The 19,201-nt window shown below is 39.6% G+C and overlaps 2 protein-coding genes across 2 annotated transcripts in view; one reads left to right on the top strand and one right to left on the bottom strand.

The window, feature by feature from the left end:
* Positions 1-7,753, bottom strand: part of nxn (nucleoredoxin) — a 337,134-nt gene extending 329,381 nt beyond the window's left edge. Inside the window, exon 1 of the mRNA XM_051930854.1 lies at positions 7,409-7,753. Coding sequence (XP_051786814.1) covers positions 7,409-7,717 — 309 coding nt within the window. The 5' untranslated portion in view covers positions 7,718-7,753. The remainder of the gene's footprint in view (positions 1-7,408) is intronic.
* LOC114655548 (multidrug and toxin extrusion protein 1-like) overlaps positions 1-19,201 on the top strand; it is a 276,585-nt gene that overhangs the window by 106,047 nt on the left and 151,337 nt on the right. The window lies entirely within an intron of this gene.

Genomic DNA, 19,201 nt, shown 5'->3' on the forward strand with positions numbered 1-19,201 from the left:
TATGTCCTAACAGTAATATTTTAAAGAAATATCTTCTGACCTGTATCTCAGGCATTTTTGATTCTGAGCACATACCAGTAGTTGAACTTCAGACAGCTTGCCAAAGGCTGCATAAACTGGAAAGCGTGATCTTAAAAGATTGTACAAGTCTGGGTACCGGTTCAGGTACAAATTCTATATGACTAAAGCAAGCTAAAATGAAACTTAGTAACACATTTTTAAACATGATCAGAAAGATCAAAAAGAAATACAAACGGCTGTCTGCTTATCAGAAAAGGCGATTGAAATGTTCCAGGGGTCCTAGGGCTAATAGAACAAGAGACCAAACAGATTCTTCGGCTCTTAATGCACATGTTGAAATTGTAAGGGAATCTGAAAGACAGATGAAAAGGTTTAGAGCTACAGAGCATAACTATGAATTCCGTTTTATCGATTTGGATAGGATTAAGTCATATATGCAGGCCATAAACATCCATGCATCCATCCATTTTCCAACCCGCTGAATCCGAACACAGGGTCACGGGGGTCTGCTGGAGCCAATCCCAGCCAACACAGGGCACAAGGCAGGAACCAATCCCGGGCAGGGTGCCAACCCACCGCAGACCGTAAAAATACGGAAATGCTAATTCGGAAAATGACACAAAACTCGACCACAACGTCCTGGAATGAAAGAGGAGAATTTTTATATAAAGGCACACCCGTTATTGGCACAAATATGGTTGATCTGATCAAGTTCGCCACGCAGGCAGGGACGCTAAATAAGAGTGGAAAACCAAAAGGTTGGGATTTATTCTTTAACGCTATGGCCAAAATTAACGTGCCCGGGTCCATTTTTCCGAACTTGGGTGTTCGGGCTTTATTTCAAGAGATTAAAAATGACCCCAATGCGATTCAAACCAGCCGTAAACAGCTTCGTCCGCCTGTATCACGTGATTTTCCAACAATGCTCGACAGGGCCTCTGCTTCTGTAGCTGAAACACCCAGGCTGGTTAGACAGATCAGAAAACGCCCAGTCTTTAGAAAAAGTCAACTATTAAAAAAACACACATGGCTCACAGTATGAATAAAAGTGTTTTAAAAATAAATGTAGAAAAAATAGTGTTTTAATATGGCTGTTTATTAGTATGTATTATTTCTATTATTGTTATTATTATCATTTAGATCATTTTGTTTGTTTGATTGTATCATGAAGCTGTGAAAATACTTTTACACCCTGTATTAAGGCTTTGAAAAATAAGGAAGCTACTTATTTCATATACAGAGTTTTATTAGTGTGTATTATCACTATTATTATTTTCATTTAGATGATTTCGTTTGTTTGATTGTATCATGATTCTGTTAACTGTGTGAAAAATGCTTTTACACCATGTGTTATTACCGTGTGAACATTTAAAAATAAATAAATAAATAAAAAATATATATATACAAACAGACCCTATTAATTTTTTATCTGTCTGATTATTGGATTATTCACTATAATGACCACAGACACGCTTTATGTTGATTAATATCTCATTTATTTATTTATTTTCAAATAAGGGGATACAGATAGTTGCAACATCTTTTTTTTTTTTTTTTTTCTGCATATAATATTCAGCAAAAGCAAACACACGACTGACTTATTTCTGATTTCTGGGTAAACATATCCAGTTTCATATTTTCAGTTTGTCCTCTTTTTATTTGATGAAAATATCTAACAACCATCTGGTCATTTAGACGAACATCTCCTGGGTACAAGTCCAATATTTGGTTCATGGTAAGTCCTTTGCTTTTTTGATTCAGATAAAAAACACAGTGGTGACCACAACTGGTTGATAAAAACTCCTGTAACTGAATACTGTTATAAGTGATGCAGTTAGCATTAATCTTCAAAAATGTCATAACTACTTCGGGAAATATTTCAGAATCTGGGGGGATTCCATACGAGTCAAAAAATTCAGCTTTTCCATGATTTGCAAGGTAAATGGCAATCCAGTGCTTTCCGGGTTTATCATGGGGATCTGTGTTTACGATCATAAACAGAGGTCTGGCAACCAACTTCTCCTTGGGCAGTTGATCTGAAGGGAATACATCCAGAAAATGGATGCGTGTCAGTGGCCCAGATGCAAGGGCGGTCCTGAGCTGCACAGTGTCCAGAGGCTGCATGTCTGAACATGTCTATGGCTTAACTGTAGTCGTAAATAACTTGCCGACGCATGTTAATTTCAATGATGTTGTCAAAAACTGCATACACAATCATATTCACTGTATCTTGCAGCGGTTGAGCAAATCTTATTTCGGCCTTGAGGTTGCCTGTTTTGATGAGTGAATAGTGTCCTGTTGATTCCATATCAGGGCTTAGGTTGAATGCAAAAAGTGAACAGCCTTTAGCAAACTCTTCACGATCAACTAACAGGGCCTTATCTTTCATCCTCTTGTCAGCGGTCTCCACCAGTTGAAAATATTCTCTGACACAGTGACCATTAGCAAAATCAGGCTGCAGAGGCTTGCTGGGTATCTGCTCTCCATCCAGGTAAAGAGCCATGATGTTGATGTTGTTATGTTTAAAATTAAAGGGGTTGTGTGTAAAGTTGCCACTGAAAGCCGCATTGTCAACAAATCCCAAAACAACCAATTTTGGCAGCTGTCCCAGAAACAGGTTTTCCTGGTTGCAGACACAGCTACCGGTAGGTATGCTGAACACTTTCATTTGAACCCGGTCGATTGGGTATTTTGCGTTGCTGGTCATCAAGGCCTCAGCATGACCCAGTCTGACTGCTGGGTTGACTTGAACTCTTTTCACAAACAATGATGCTGATAATATGTTGACCTTAAATTGATCACCATTGCTCATCAGACAAAAGTCATCCTTATTTCGCACCAACTTTATTTTTACATCAACCCCATTAATTAATAATTTCTCTTGAAAGAAGAGATCTGCATGGATGTGACCCAATAAATCAACCCTGTGGCTTCTGGACGTGTAAGCAGCCCTTTTATTGAAGCCCAAATTTGCTCCATCCAGAGCAGTGGCTTCGTGTTGACCGGGTGTGTCTTTATAGAACAGGCCAGCTGAAAATTGCATTTTCAGAGTCTCATCTCCATAATTTAGTACGGTTTCAATAAACGCTCGATATGGGTAACAGTTATTGCTCTGGCTGATCAATCTGTCCCCGACGGTGATATCCACCTGGCTGAACAGAGAAGCAATCAGATAGTTTACAAGGGCGACACGTGAATCTGCGGCCAGATTTGTTCCATCATTTCTATTTATTTTACAGCTTAAGTAGAGGAGTGTGTTGTTGAGGTCCAGGTATTGATCATTTCTGGCAATCTTAAACTCAAGTGGGGCATTTTCTGACAATGCGGAGAGAGGCAGCACTTCGACATAGTAGCTTTTTTCAATGCTGGTTTGTGTTGGTGACAGTTGAAATACGTCCAGTTCCGATTTTGCACATTCATCTGACGCACAGTGTACAAAAGCCATGTTTAGAATATATCACCAGAATTTTGCTTAGTTCTGGATCTTCTCTGGGCTGACTTTTCTTTTTCTTTTAGCAGAGTGTCGAGCTTTTTTCCTCTTTGCTCTCTTCCTGGGCCATGCAGGTGGCCCTAGCAGTGCTAGATGGGGTGTGCGTCTTTTTCTTTTAACACCTCTCTTTATAACAATCATACCCGAACCTTCTTGTTGGGGTGTTGCAACTTTATTCATTACAGCACCTGCCACGTGACTCATGACATCATTAGCAATGCTTTTCACGGCAGACTTGACATGAGGTTTAGCAATTTGTAGCCCACGCCTAAACAGAGGTACTGCTTTTCTGAAGAGTGCTTTAAAAATACCACCAATACCGGCACCGTACTGGACCGGGAGACCATGAAACCCTGGTAGTCCATTGCCTGCCTGTGTCCTGTAATAAGATGCGTAGGTGCGTGGATCTCCATAGTTTTTTGTTACAAGCATGTTTAAAAATTGATAGATCTTGCTGGACGAAAATGCAACTTGATTATTACCTTCCCATACTGGAACGGAGCTGGTTTATTCTGGTCTGTCTTAATTTCAATCCTTATAGTATTAAAGCTTTGCACGGCGAGAGGTATGTAGTGTGGCTTTTCAAAAAATATGGTGACATTTGCACCGTCTTCACCTTTTATGTTTACACATCTCAGTAATGGCGCATGCGCATCTCCAACAAGTTGTGGTTCAAAAATATCTGTATACACGAACATGGTGGAAAAACACACCTGTGTTCACTCAGCCGAGTGAAGTGACTTGTTAGACGGCTTCTCTGGATCAAATCCCAGAATGTAAGCCAGCTCCCCGGTCACATGGAGCAAAATGTTTTTATCAGCCATCAGGCGAACGGTTCTACTGGCAGGATAGTATCTAAGCGTTAACTTAGGCGATGTTGGGTTGTTATTAATGACATGATTCATTTCAAATAACAATGCTTCTATATCCCTGAAATAGCCTTTGTTTAAAGTGTATGTCCAATTTTCTGATCTTGTTTCCTCATTCATTAGTGTAAATTGTGCTTCCTGAGTGAAGGAATTGAACGTTTTTGGATAAGTCAGTTCCACCAACCCCACTTCCCAGTCTCTGGACAGTTCTATTGTCTTGACTAGCTGAACAGAGTATGATGCTATCGTGTTGTTGGGAAAAGTCCTGGCCGATGAATTACTTGGCAGTGTTACATAAAATTCATTTCTGCCTGTAGACATGGTTTTTTCTTGCTTTCTCAGCTTCTTATGTCTTTCACTTCTGAAGCCTTGACCCAACTGTTAAATTTCCTGTCACAGCCAAGCCATTTTACTAATACATGCTTGTTTCTACCACGCCCACGAGTGGCTAGAATTTTCTGAATGCGGTACACCTGGTTAGCATCGGGGTTTATTTTTTGCAACTCTTCTGCATAAAACGTCCCTTGAATTTCATCACCTGCATAATCTTTTAGTTTATAGACAGGTTTGAGCCGTTTAAAACAGTCCACGATAATAAATATTTCATCTGTAAATGACTGCTCATAGCCTTTTTCGAATACACCTTTTAATTTTGAAACTCGGACATGATCCCCTATTTTCAAAGTGCACGGAGTAGATTTTCTTTGCCTGGCCCTACCATAGACTGTTTTCCAAACACTCAGAGCATTTTCTGGAGTCACATCTACAGGTCTTGTTTTAATTGTGGTGTGAAAACTGTGGTTATAACTCTGCAGAAAGTCTGACAGGACATCTATATACCGGAAAGTATTGGCTTATGTAAAATATTTCCACATTTTGGACATTAAGGTTCTATTGAACTGTTCTACTATGCTGGCCTTTACATCGCTGTTCGTGACAAAATGCACAATATTGTTCTGTTTTAGTAGTTTTTGCACCAATGTGTTATGAAATTCTTTGCCTTGATCTGTCTGTAGCTTCTTAGGAACTCGACCCTGTCTAAAGATCAAACTAAAACCCCGAGAAACTTCTTTCCCTGTCTTGGCTTTTAACGGTACAGCCAAAGCATATTTTGACAACACATCGATACACGTAAGGATAAATTTATATCCATCATTGAATTTGGAGTAATAAGATATCTCTACCAAATCGGCTTGCCACTGGTCATCGACCGTTGAAACAATTGTTCTGTTTCTCTTGAACCTCAGCCATGCTGGTTTGTGCACACTGTAAGTGTATTGCCCAGTCATCCATTCCAACACATTTTTTCGCTTAACATTTTTTCGACGACTTGATACATTTCTCAAGAAGCTGTTAATACCATCATAACTGCCAGGCTCCTTGGGTGTGTAATAGAGTCTCTGTAAAGTTTTCTTTTCCATCCTCTTGCAGGGGTCTGTCACTCAAGCTCTCTGTACTCACACCCGGCGCTGTGCGCAGCCAGGAGCAAGATGCCTGCTCCGCCCAAAATTGCTGCCTTACCTTTTGACACCTTATAGGGGCCCCGAAGGACCGGTTCGGATCACAAAGATGAACAGACTCAGTTTTTTAGGATCAAAGCTAAGAGCAGCCGACCATTTTCCATACGCACGACTGACAAAAGCCCAGATGGCGGTCAAACAGCGCACCCGACAACAGGCAGAGATCAGAGCGCAGGGAAAAACCCAAATTAACACAGGTGGCATACGGCGGGTACCGGAAATGCCAGGGGGGCGGGACAAACACCTGTCAAAAATTTATGATGGATAAAAGTGACGCTCCTTTACTACTGACGTGATTCCAAAGGTAGTGTATTTCATTGTAACTATAATTATTGAAGTTAAAATCATTTTTAGTGTAGCTGGATTAAATACAGTACTGCCAAGTTGACCGAAGTGCTAAGTCATTGGTCACTGCAAGTCAGTGGCTCTAAACTGAAGTGGTAAAGGTGCCATGTCGGGGTGAAATCCTGTCCCTCAACTCCAAACAGGTGTTATGAGATTCAAAAATCCATGACTCATAATGGCTTAAAGTAATACTTTGATAGTCATATTTAAAATGCAAGGGAATGGCATTGAAAACATTGGATGTGCATACTGTAATTCATATTAAGATGAGGCAAGTACAAGTCGTATGTATTATAATGAATGAAGATCCAGAGAGAATGTATGAAATGAAAATAACACAAAACGAAGAAATGTTTCAATGCATGTAACATAAAATAGAAACAAAGTATTTTTCATTGAATAAATGGAAGCAAATTAAAAAGAGTAATCAAATCGATGCTGTCTTGTCGCAAGTAAAGAGATGAACATGACGAAACTGGTTTAAATGAATAAGCGCAGAGTGACAACTAAACACAGACGGGAAAAGGGGCAGAATGAACGAACAAACTGTAAGAGGCACCAGCTCACAATCCTACGGCACTCTGAAGAAATCTACTACAGAATATCATGAGAGAAATAATGGGACTTATAACAGGAGAGCGTGGAAAGCAATAGGCAGCAAACAATCGTGTAAAATACGCACAGATATTACAACAGCTAAATTATCGAATGTATTTTTGGAACATTTTATATAATCTGATAACTTATTATAAGAAATGGAAATACCCAACACTTGGATCAAAACAGTCAAACGTGACGTAACACGAAAGACGCACGGTGAATTCCTGATAAATGAGTTATTGTTAAGAATTCCATCGAGTACCATACGATGAAAGGGGCATTCTACGTGTAGACTGGAGATTTTAAGATACACTGCATATGAGAATTAACCGCGTAAGTGTAGTAATAAGACGTGGAGGAACATATTAGTGATGCACAAAGTTAGGAGGCGCGCATCCCGAAACGGGACAGTCTACTTGCTGAAACCGAGGTCTAAGCTGCGTCCACCCACTAGCCAGCGGTAACACGTTAAAAGTAAAGCGACAACTGTCCTCAAATCTCGGCGATTCATTCCTACTAGGAGGGCACCTGTCCCCCCTCCCAATCCCCGGCGACGTCCCTACCTTCCTGTGCTTCTCGTTGATGGGAAGAGACGGCCATGGCATGTCCTGCACAAACTCCTGCCAGAGCTGCTGATCCTGGTCGGAAGACACAAATACGATCTCCAGCTCGCCGCGATGTTCCGAGCGTTTCTTGAAGGTGCTATAGAAGTAGCGCAGGCTGGTGTTGAACTGCTCGCAGGGGCCGTTCCGACTGCAGCCGAAGTAGAGCCCGAGCAGCTGCAGCGGAGCGGCCAGAGAATGCACGTCCACCTCGGCCTGCTGGCTGCCAACGAGCCGCTCCCCAAGCAAGCTGACCAAGAACTCCGACATGCCGAGCGGCTGCGAGCACTGGGACAGTACTGGACTGGGTAGAATCCATGAGGGAAGGCACAAGACAAACGGAGCAGAACCGAAAGCCTCCTGCACTCTTCGCAGATCCGTCGCTGTGCAGGAATGTGAAGTGAGACGGAGCGGCGGCAGAAGCTGCAAGGACAGCCGTAACACAGTGACGACTAGCGGTGGTTTAGGGAACTGCGACCGAAGGCGGCTGGATAAAGACATCGGAGTGAAGCTCAAGCAACTGGAAGTAGGACGACAGGGGTGTAACATCTGCCAGAACCATAAACCCACATATTAAGGAACCAAAGTTAAATTGAGCTATTCAAAATTCTCTGTTATTTGCAATATTATGTTATTATATGACATTTTTAAATCAAAGTCATCAATTAGCCAATGCTAAAGACAGTTTTTTGGTACTACGTAGGCAAAGCAGGAATAAGCCAGGGAATGGATGCCCGTCCATCGCATAGCCCTCCCAAACATACAACTCTCCGCACCCCTTATAAAATCTACGTCAACACAGGGATATCGTTTACATTCCACACAGGAAGCATTGTACCAGCCGGACTTCAGCATTTCCTCGTTATTCCAATACCGTCGCTAAAGAGTCACGGATGCCCTGAATGCTTCAGTGGTAGCTCGATTGTGAGAAGATAAAAATATATTTGTTGGTAGAAAAGAGGGAATCTAGGATGACATGATCATAAAGTCAGAAAACACGCACAAGAGACTCGCTATGACGCAGTCGAATAACATTTGAAAGTACGATAAAACGGAAGCTGTCCAGATGTTCCATTTATGTTTGCCGCTTTTTTTTTTAACGGTATTTGTCAGTTTTAAAATCTTTCTATAATTTCTTAATCTCTTAATTCTAGTAAAATAAGCAATTAATTGAATCCTTTATTAAAGAATTTACATTTGAAACACGACACAGTCATTATGCATTTTTATTTGATGTTGTTTTGCCGGGTTCCATCACGATATACTTTAATAAAATACATCTGAAGCAGAGGACGATATCATGCCGCAGCAGCTAGTAGAGACTTAGCTCGAATTCTGACTTGAACGTGCACATTCTGCCATGCCATTGGCTTTTCTGCAGTTTCCATGCTTTTTCTCCAACATCCTAAAGCTGGTGGTTCAGGAAATAAATAGAAATTGATAGAGGTCAAAATCCCAGTATCGAGATCCCAAATTAACTATCAACGTGTTTGTCTTGAAAGTGAGGTGAAAGGGTTTGATGGTCGTGGTGATACATTTATGAGAATATGGCAAAATGCTAACTTCACGTGGGAATAGAACCTCCGATGACGTATGGGGTCTTTCCACTCTGCGCATATATCTTAAATATTCACAATAAAAGGTATTAAACAGCAATCACATGAACCTAATACACACATGCTGGCAGACGCTATTTTTTTAAATAAGCAATTCCATCAAACCTCTTTAAAATGCCAAGCGACCATGTGTGCCCTGTGATGGACTGGCGCCCCCGTCAGGACTGTTTAACCCTTAGTCTCAGAGTTCTCTGGACCCCTGCAATGCTGAACTGATCAAAAGGATAGAAAAATAGTGGATGGAATTTACCGGATTATTAGATCTTGGGTGTAATTGAAGATGTTCTGATTTTAGATTAAATTAGCAAGTCAGAAAAAAAATTATGGACGGTTGGCATGCTCGGTTTTAAAAGTGTTTAACGTGTGGCATTCATGGAACGTAAAAGTTAAATCTATTTAATGTATGAACACTTGACCGACGCCACCTACCGATGTGTTTGCGCAGCCACATCGAAAATACTGCAATTTTCTTCTATTGTCTTAAAGAAGATGGCCTTTACATGAACACAACTAATTTCAGTCTTACCTTGGAAATCGTTGGCTGCGTTACGAACAGATGCGCTGAAAGGCCTAATACAGTATTTCAGAATTAATAAAAGCTTAATGTGAGAGAAGGAACATATAAAGAGCATTTTGCAACTCTCGATGCCTCTGTGTCATCGTCAACTTCGCCTTCTTGGTAATATTATATTGAATACACAACTGAGCTTTAATATTACCCTGTCTTCTGTTCGCTAGAAAAAATCGCAGTCGTAATACCAAAAAGTCATATGTGTTAATACTTTATTTTTAAAATAATAGTAGAGATCAACCTGCGGTGGGTTGGCACCCTGCCCGGGATTGGTTCCTGCCTTGTGCCCTGTGTTGGCTGGGATTGGCTCCAGCAGACCCCCGTGACCCTGTGTTCGGATTCAGCGGGTTGGACAATGGATGGATGGTAGAGCTCAACATGTCCATAATATGCTAAGCTGAGAAGAATGGCGCTATATGACGGACTCAGGTATCGTGTGCTTTGTTCAGAACATCTGTTATTCGTGTAAGTTTTTAGTGTCATGATGACCAGAACTGCACACGAATCTCCAGGTCAATTAAAGAGCTCGAATATGACTTCTTTTGATGAATAGCATGTGTGCTAGTATATAAAGTACTGTATAACCTGATATTTTATTCATTTTTGAATTGCTTTGATCCATTTCCAAGTGTATGAGAATGTTCTGATAACGCGAATGTCCTAAATACTTTTCAAACATTGTTTTTTGTGGATCTGCGTTATTTTTATTTATACTGTAAATAATATTTAATCTATCTACACGCACCACTTTGTACTTGTCAACATTCAGCTGCCCTTAAAATGTTTTGTTTGAATAAAGTGAGGCAATAAAGAAATAACAGATTAGCACAACGTCTGGTTCAGATATTAAGAGTCCTTAGAACAGGCCGGCAATAAAAGCCAGAATGCCACTTTGATCTTCCTTAAATAGCGTGTAATCTTTATTCATCTATGGCACAAGGCTTTTGAGGGCATGCAGTATGAGCGACAGTGTTGGAAGAACAGAACGAGGATCAATTTAAAAAGACACCTTGATTTCATTTAATACTCATCGTAAGGTGCATATCGCTATAACAGATAAGTGCGGTTAGAAGGAGACTGTCCATTCTGCAAACTGTAGTTCATAAAAAGGGACAAGGTCCACCATATGTTATGGAAGCCAGGGCAATCAGTACATCTTGTAAACTGATGTGTGTTTTCTATTAAATTAAATTAGGTTTTGTGTTTTAATACATTTCAGTCTGTCATATGGAATGGAGAGTTGCTTGGTTAGACATGCAAGTACTGGCTTAGTGGACGCCCCTTGCAATTCCCCTTCCAGGCAGGGGGACCTCCAGACCCAAAGGGCCCTATCACCAGACATGGGCGGCATAGTGGGGGTGGGGTTGGGGAGGTTAAAGATTACCCATGGCTCATTGGGGGTGCGGGGGCCCTTGAAGCCTGGAATGAAAAGTTTGTTTTCGAGCTGAAGGGGCCCACAGAGACTGCTTATGTATAGGGCCCAGAGTTCTGTGCTACAGCCCTGCGCCAGACAACCACAATGTCAGCCACACAAATGTATTTAATTTTTGCAAAATGAACAGATTATTTTGTGCATTTTTTAGGGAACATGATGTGTTGTGTCATGTGATGTTATAGGCAGGAGACAGGTTAACATGGGAAAATCTGTATAACTTAGCTGGTAGACAACAAAGAGATCCATCATGAGAAGAAAAAGAAAATAACTGAACACTGTCCAAATCAAGTAACTGGCACAACAGACCATTGACAAACTGCCAAAGATAATATCTAAGCATTGGTGGAAGAGGAAATTGGTGAAATGCTGCCTCTGTCATAAACAGAGCAGATGACTGTACATCAGGTGAATTGAGCATCGCGGCAAGTGTAACAGTAAAGGTTTCTTCTCCTTGCCTTCCTTGCCCACCTCTTCTCATTGCAGATGACCACAAGCTTATTTTTAACGATGTGCAGACCAACCCGACAGCCCTGACAGACCAAGGGATAATGTAAATTACAGCAGCCAACAGCACCTTTTAGTTTGCATCTGTCTGGCAAGAATCTCTTATACATTTTGTGCACATTCAGGATACACGGATTATTCAGACTAGAGTCTTTTTATGTCAACAACAGCATCTACAAATGTTAAATGTGTCTAAAAGATAAATATGGGAATGTTAAATTGGGTTTAATAAAATAACACTGGGTCAGGTCAAGCTTTTAGTTACAGGACCCTGAAGCTGTGGAGTGGTCTGCCTGCTAATATAAGAAGTGCCCCTTCAGTGTCAGCTTTTAAATCCTGGCTGAAGATTCACTACTTTAGTCTAGAATACCCTGACTAGAGTTGCTGATTAGCCGTGCATACTGCATCTCTGTTTGTTTGTCATTTCTACAGAAATATAAGTATCACAATATTCTTTTAGCCCTTCTTTATTCTGTTTCTTTTCTTGGTATCTGGATGTGGCACTTAGTGTGGCACTGCTCTACTGCCAGGCTCCCCTCCTAAAAGTCATCTTGGATAAAGGGGTGTTGGAATCTCTCGTCAGATTGGACGGCCAGTACAGACTCCACTATTGAAAACCCAGGAGCATGTAGGCGACCTGGTGGCAGAGGTCTCCAGGACTGTGACCTAATTTTTGACTTTCTCCTGTACGATTTTAATCTTCGCTATTGTCAACTGGCCGTAGTTCATCCATTAATTAATGAACAGAAATTGTTGGTTTCCATTTATGTTTATTCAGTATCTTGTTCTTTATGTGTTTTAACAAATCTGTATTTATATGTGTACTAGTTCTGTATTAAGTAATTAGTATAATCTGTACTTGTATTTCAACTGAGAATTGTTCACAGTGTTTCTTGCCTGCACTCAGTGAAAAGCGTGATACAAAAATAAGTTGTATTGTAAATATATATTTTCAGGGAGGGCCCTCACCCTGAATCAAGCATTATTGTGGGGGTCCACAATTTGTTGCACTACACCACTGCATGCAAGTAATTATACTTGAAAACACCACTACTATTCAGTCAACCAATCAGTCGAATAATCTTTGATGAATAGATTGCAGCACAGTTCACAAGGTTTTCCTTGCGTGATTCCTACTTTACACTCAGATTGATTGGCTAAAATAAATCAAACTTGTTAAGACCCAGTGTGCATTATGTCTGTTACTACCATTATAGGATTTTTTTGGTGGTCATATAAAGGACAAAGAAACTTTATCAACCTTAAAATACATAGACAGACTTAAAGTAATCAGAACCGTATACTGTGTTTGAACCCTGGTTGGTTGGATGACCATGTGAGACTGGCACTGTGTCCATAGTTTGTCAAAGGCAAGGCCATCTGAAGCAGATTAAGCAGATTAAGGAAATGGATAGATGGAATGCATATTCAGAAATTATAGACAGAAAACTACAATCAATTATACAGTTTAACAAATAAAGGTTTGTTCACTGAATGAAGTTATTATTATTATTATTCGTTCCTGTATCTAAACCTATTGCAAAACATAACATACAGTGTTTGTGGAGATCTTTTCAGCAGACAACTGATTATGTTGTTAAGATGATAGTCATTGTAATACGGTTTTGAATTATCTTCACTGAACACGTTGCTTCTCCTCTATATAGCCACTTTGTCTTTACCCCTTTGCCAATTACCACTTAGCACTTGGGTGCCAAAAGTGAAAGCCTCTTTATGAAGGACAAAGAAGTAAAAATAAATCAAAATTTAACACAATGTGGTCTGCCTAGGGCTTACTCTTGGAATGTCTGGATGTGGATCCTGTAGGTGTTTGCTGCAGACTCTTTGAGCAAAGTGTTTTGTTCCACAGAACAGAAAACCAAGCCTTGCTCAGAACCTTATTTTGTCATTGCTGATTATATCCTGGTGAATTAAGCAGCACTGCATTGCATTAGTAGGTTATTTTAACATTGTAATGAGCACCGAGATAAAAACACCAAGACACACACTGAATGAGAGTTAAGCATGATAATGGGCGTTTATTAACAATGAAGGATTCACAGCCATACTTTCACAAGAATTATCTCCCAGCTATTAAACAAGCCACAGCTATTCCTGGGCTTTTTTTGAAGCCGCATTGTTCCTGATTGTCCTCCAGAGTTACGTGCTGTGCCTCTCTCTATGACGCCCCTTATTTTCTTGGAGGCTCTATTTATCCAATAACCTGGGTATTTCCTGCCTTCCTCCTTGAATCTTCAATGTAATTGCTCCACAAGTTAGTGGGATACAGAGCTCAGCATACCTATGGACATTTTGTTGTCAATCACCATCTTACCCCACCAACTTTCAAGGTAATAGGCTGGCTGCTACAATATGTATGACATGGGACCAGCTGCAGACCTCTGTAGCTCTGAAATTCAGTAGCTCTGTTGGACAGCCAATTGGATTGCAGGTTTTTGTCATTTGGTTTACTTGACTTGGGTCAGATAATCCAGATAAGTGGTTCTGAAATTGTTTCATACTGCGGACCACCTACAGCCAACAGTCACTTCTAAATGTAAACTCTATGCTACAGTTGCTTTATTTATTTTACAAGTTCTTACCTGTGAGACAATAATTTGGTAACAATAGCTAAGTATTTGGTATGCTTTCCATATTAAAGTACTAGGGGGCTTTGCCCCCTGCTCGCTTTGTTCGCCAATCCCTGTGCTTGTGCTACACATTAGCCTCTTTATGGTTCTGCCACTCGCGTATGGAGATGCAGATGTACAAATTACTAACTATTTTACATTATAGCGAGTATTTAACCATATTAAAAATATTAAAATGTAATAATTTGAATGTAAATTACGTTTCATGTTGCGTTAGAGTTATTCGTTGCGTAGGCCTAATACGATTTCGTTCTGTTTGGCTTTGAAATTAACACACACAAACGTTTTAAACTTACACTTTTACTGTAAAACTTAAGTAAAAACAATTTTTTGAATAAAATTTTCATCACTATCACATTGAATTGTGATTCTGTGTTTGGACTTTCATTGTGACAACACCACGTATAACTGCACGTGATTGAATTTTGTTTCTTTCTCTCTATTAAATAAAATGACTTTTTCGAATGTTTGGCTCTGAGATTTGTAAATTGTCTTTGCAAAAGCTATTCTAATGGGAAACTGTTAACATTTTAATACAAATGGCATATCAAGATCTCCTTTGTTGTCTAATGTTATCCCATGAAGATGTACTACATTACCTTTCTTGGATACATCCTTCTTTCTACAGTAATTCATGCAGAAGAAGACCAGACGGTGTTAACGGTTGTAGATATTCTTCGGAATATTGTAAGTTGATGTTGTCATCTTCCACACGATTCACACAAATGAGAGGTAAGATTACCGTGTACTGTACATGGTTTTCTATGGTTGAGAGGAGGGCGTGACTTGAAAACATCTCATGGCCAAAGTCTCGACTTGCGGGACTTAAAAACATCTTCCAAAAAGTCTTGTCTCGTCGCAGGATTTTTTTTGCTATAAAAGAGAGATATATCTATCTTAGAAGTACTAAAGGATTAATAAATGTCAAAAACCTGTTCAAGCATATCTGGAAACCAGATAAAGGTCAAGTGAACAACAAAGACATATATGTACCAGGAGAAGGTTGATGTGATACACCAAATGTACTGAGAGATGACAAAGAAATATATCCTGTAAACAACAAAGTTGGACAGTTATCACATACTGTACACAGATGGCTAAACCTAAAGGTATATGAAGAACAAATGTATGATAAAATAGACTTTTATTTTAATAAGTTATTTTGGTGTAGACCAACGAACCAGTCAGAGTAAATGTATGCATTGATTCAGCACTGTTATGCAAATTCAGTTGTTTATAAAACAAACCTCTGCCATTACTTTTTTGATCATTCTGTAACAGACTACTGTGATGAGTGCTCCCTCTTTAGCAACTGCTGAAGGAATAATTGAAGACACAATAGATATGTTTACTCCTGCCTGGTTTCTTGTTTAACTTGGATAAGTTTCTTGTTTAAGTAATACGTTCATTTCTCCCACAACACAATAAAACATGTGAATGCAGGTTTTCTTAATCTATTAGTATCCTGATAGCTAGTGTACAATACATTAAAAATTCCATTTTTTTTGTACTTTTTTTCAAAACACAAAGAACCAACATCTGATGCAAAGAACTCTTCACAGAATGAAGCGGTTCTTTCTCAAGCAATGATTCTACAAAGAACCACAAAACCCAGTAAAGAGCCATTATTTTTAAGAGTGTACCTTAGTGGCAATAAAACAGCGGTGGAGTAGGTAGGCATTGAAAAATCATAATAATGCGTGTGTTCTTTTTTGTGTTTTGACATTGGTCATATGCTTAAATGATTTTTAATGCAATTTACTTATTTCAGAGTGCTTTGTAAAGCACCTTGTGGTGGGGTGCTGTGTGAAAGACACTATATAAAATAATGATTGACTAATTGTTTTTTTGATGTAGGTCTCTGTCAGGCTCACATGGTATTCATGTACTTCAGATGTAGTGCAAAATGCACTCAACATGGACAAATAGAGAATGAAACTTTTGATCTTCCTGGCTCAGACATACGCCGAACCTCAACAGCTTCTTCAATTACTGTACAAATTAAACATGACGGAGCAAAAGTAAACTTGTAATAATAAATTGCTCAAAGTGTAATGAAATCAGTTACTTAATTACAATTATCAGCACTATCCTGCATGCACATTTAGAGCAATTAACACCCCTTGAATAGATAGAAACTTGCCAAACTTGCCATCACTCACCAGTATGCCTTCTTTCTTCGTGCTTCTATCTCTTGCATTCACAAATTTGATGAAGTTCACAGTATTGGCCATATTTCTGCATCGTTCCAATAAGATCCTCGCAATGCCAATTAATTTTTTCACTTGACTTTATGAGTTTTTCCAATGTTTTTCAGCTAACCCGCATATAGTTTTCACTTTAAGTGCATGGTCTTATTCTGATAGGTGCGGTAAGTCAGTGGTTCTGAAATTGTTTCATATTGAGGACCACCTACAGCCAACAGTCACTTCTAAGTGTAAACTCTGTGCTACAGTTGCTTTATTTATTTTACAAGTTCTTACCTGAAAAATGCTAACATTGTGGGATTTGCTTTTCAAATTCCTCATTTTCAGGAACAATAACCTCTTTGGCCTTAAGGATAGTGTAAGGTAGTGAAGAGCAAAACATTTTAATGCAAAACTGAATTTGCAGGGAAACTTTGAGTTTCATTAGCAAAAGAAATCTTGAAATTCAGAATGGAATAGCAAGAATCTTAACCATTACAAGAAAATGTAAGCACATCTCACCAGTTATACCATTTTTATATTGGTTACCTGGGTCCTTTATAATCGATTTTAAAATACTATTAATGGTATATAAATCTCTGAATAATGTTACTCCTTCTTAACATTTAGAAGCGCCTGCCTGTCCCTTTATGTTCCCATGCATAATCTTAAAGCCTCAAACCTAGTTTGCCCGTTATTCTAAGAGCTACGAATAAGTGAAGTGGTGAAGCAGCCTTTTGCTGTCATGTACCCAACATCTGGAACACTTTACCTATAGAGTTATGCCAGGTAATACTGTGGAACATTTTAAGCATCTCCTAAAAACCCAATTTTTTTTTAATTTGCTCTCTTCATAAGCGTATTTTATTTCCACTTCTAATAGATTACATATGTAGGGAAATGTCATTTACTGAAGTTCTTGGATTTGCAATTATTATCAACCTCCTCTTCTCCCTGTTTTCTTTTATAGTTGTCTGTGGTGGTGTTTTGTGCCACTACTCTGATCAAAATACACTGCAGCCACCTGTGATACTGGAATGAATCTGGATGCTCCAGCTGTTGATGAGATCCTCTGCCTGGACTCTTCTAGGAAGAAGTGTAAAAACAGTAAGGAAATACTCCAGTGCATTTATGTTTAGTAGAATGGCCAGTGGAGGCTGGGTGGTCTTTTAGTCTTTTAACCACTGTAAATTTTTTTTCTCCATCATCTCACCAGCTGGAGTTTTTTTTTCTGTCCTCATTGACCATCTGACCATAGCATCGGACTTATCATTTTGAGAACTAGAGACTTCAAAATGAATCTATAATTAAATACTCTGCTTTATTTATTATTTGTATATCTGTTATTTAAGTATGTATTGTTTTATTCTTATTCACTACCTTTGGTATTTCATTAATTCATTCATATACTGTAGTTATGAGGTGCAGCATGGTGGCGCAATGGGTAGCACTGCTGCCTCGCAGTAAGGAGACCTGGGTTCGCTTCTCGGGTCCTCCCTGCGTGGAGTTTGCATGTTCTCCCCGTGTCTGTGTGGGTTTCCTCCGGATGCTCCGGTTTCCTCCCACAGTCCAAAAACATGCAGGTTAGGTGCATTGGCGATCTTAATTTGTCCCTAGTGTGTGCTTGGTGTGTGTGCCCTGTGGTGGGATTTGTTCCTGCCTTGTGCCCTGTGTTGACTGGGATTAGCTCCAGCAGACCCCCCGTGACCCTGTGTTAGGATATAGCGGGTTGGAAAATGACTGAATGACTGTAGTTATGTATTTCTAACTTGTTTTTCTTTTTTATTGCAGTGTTTTTCTTTAACCTCTTGTTACATGTCTTGTATGAAAATGTACTGTTGAAATAAATTTTGTTGTTGTTGTTGTTGAAATAAATAAAGTGAAATTCATGCCATTACCATATGCATTTTTTCATCTGCAGTTCTTTTCTCCTTCTGTAAAAGCACAACACAGTTTACATTGGTGCAGAACATAAAAATGGGGACACACATTGAGGGCATGTACCTGTCAGCCCTGTGGAGGAGCTTCTGTTATAATCCATTGACCTGGGTGTGTGACCACCAGTTTTTCTCCAGAAGGATCCTAGCTTGTATCATTTTATGGAGTTGGAGAAAGTGAGAGCAGATAATGTTACATCTGACCTGAGTGGTGCAAGGCAGAGCTTGTGGCATCAGCGTGCAGACAGGCAGTGAATGAGGATGATAAGAGTATGTGAAGCCATGTTGTATATCAGAGAAATGGAAGCAGCACAGGAGAACAACTGAGGAAGGGGACAGCAGCCTTGGCCATGGAATATCCCTTAGGGGGCAACATTCTTTGCTTTCCATCCCAAACAACTTGATTTTCACATTTTAGAATTATGAATTAGCATCAAAAGTGAATTTCACAGACAATATCATGAAACTATGCAAACCAAAACTGCATTGTTTCACTCATATTAATGCAAGGCATTAATACTGCAGAAGGAGTATGTGTCACTGTACACATGAAATTAACAATAACAGAAACAACAACATTGATTTATATAGTACATTCCAGTACAATGTGTAATTTAAGGTACTTTACATTCTCCCAGTATGTGGACTGTAACACCCGGGGAAATAAGATTATTGATTTACTGTATGCAAACGTTAAAGACGCATACAGCGCCACCCCGCTGCCTGCGCTTGGGAAAGCAGATCATAACCTGGTTCTGCTTCAGCCTCACTACAAACCAAAAGTGAGAGTCCTACCTGTAACCACACGATCATTCAGGAAGTGGACCCCGGAGGCTGAGAATACTCTGAGAGAA

The sequence above is a fragment of the Erpetoichthys calabaricus genome, chromosome 8 (assembly GCF_900747795.2).
Source record: "Erpetoichthys calabaricus chromosome 8, fErpCal1.3, whole genome shotgun sequence".
NCBI lineage: Eukaryota > Metazoa > Chordata > Cladistia > Polypteriformes > Polypteridae > Erpetoichthys > Erpetoichthys calabaricus.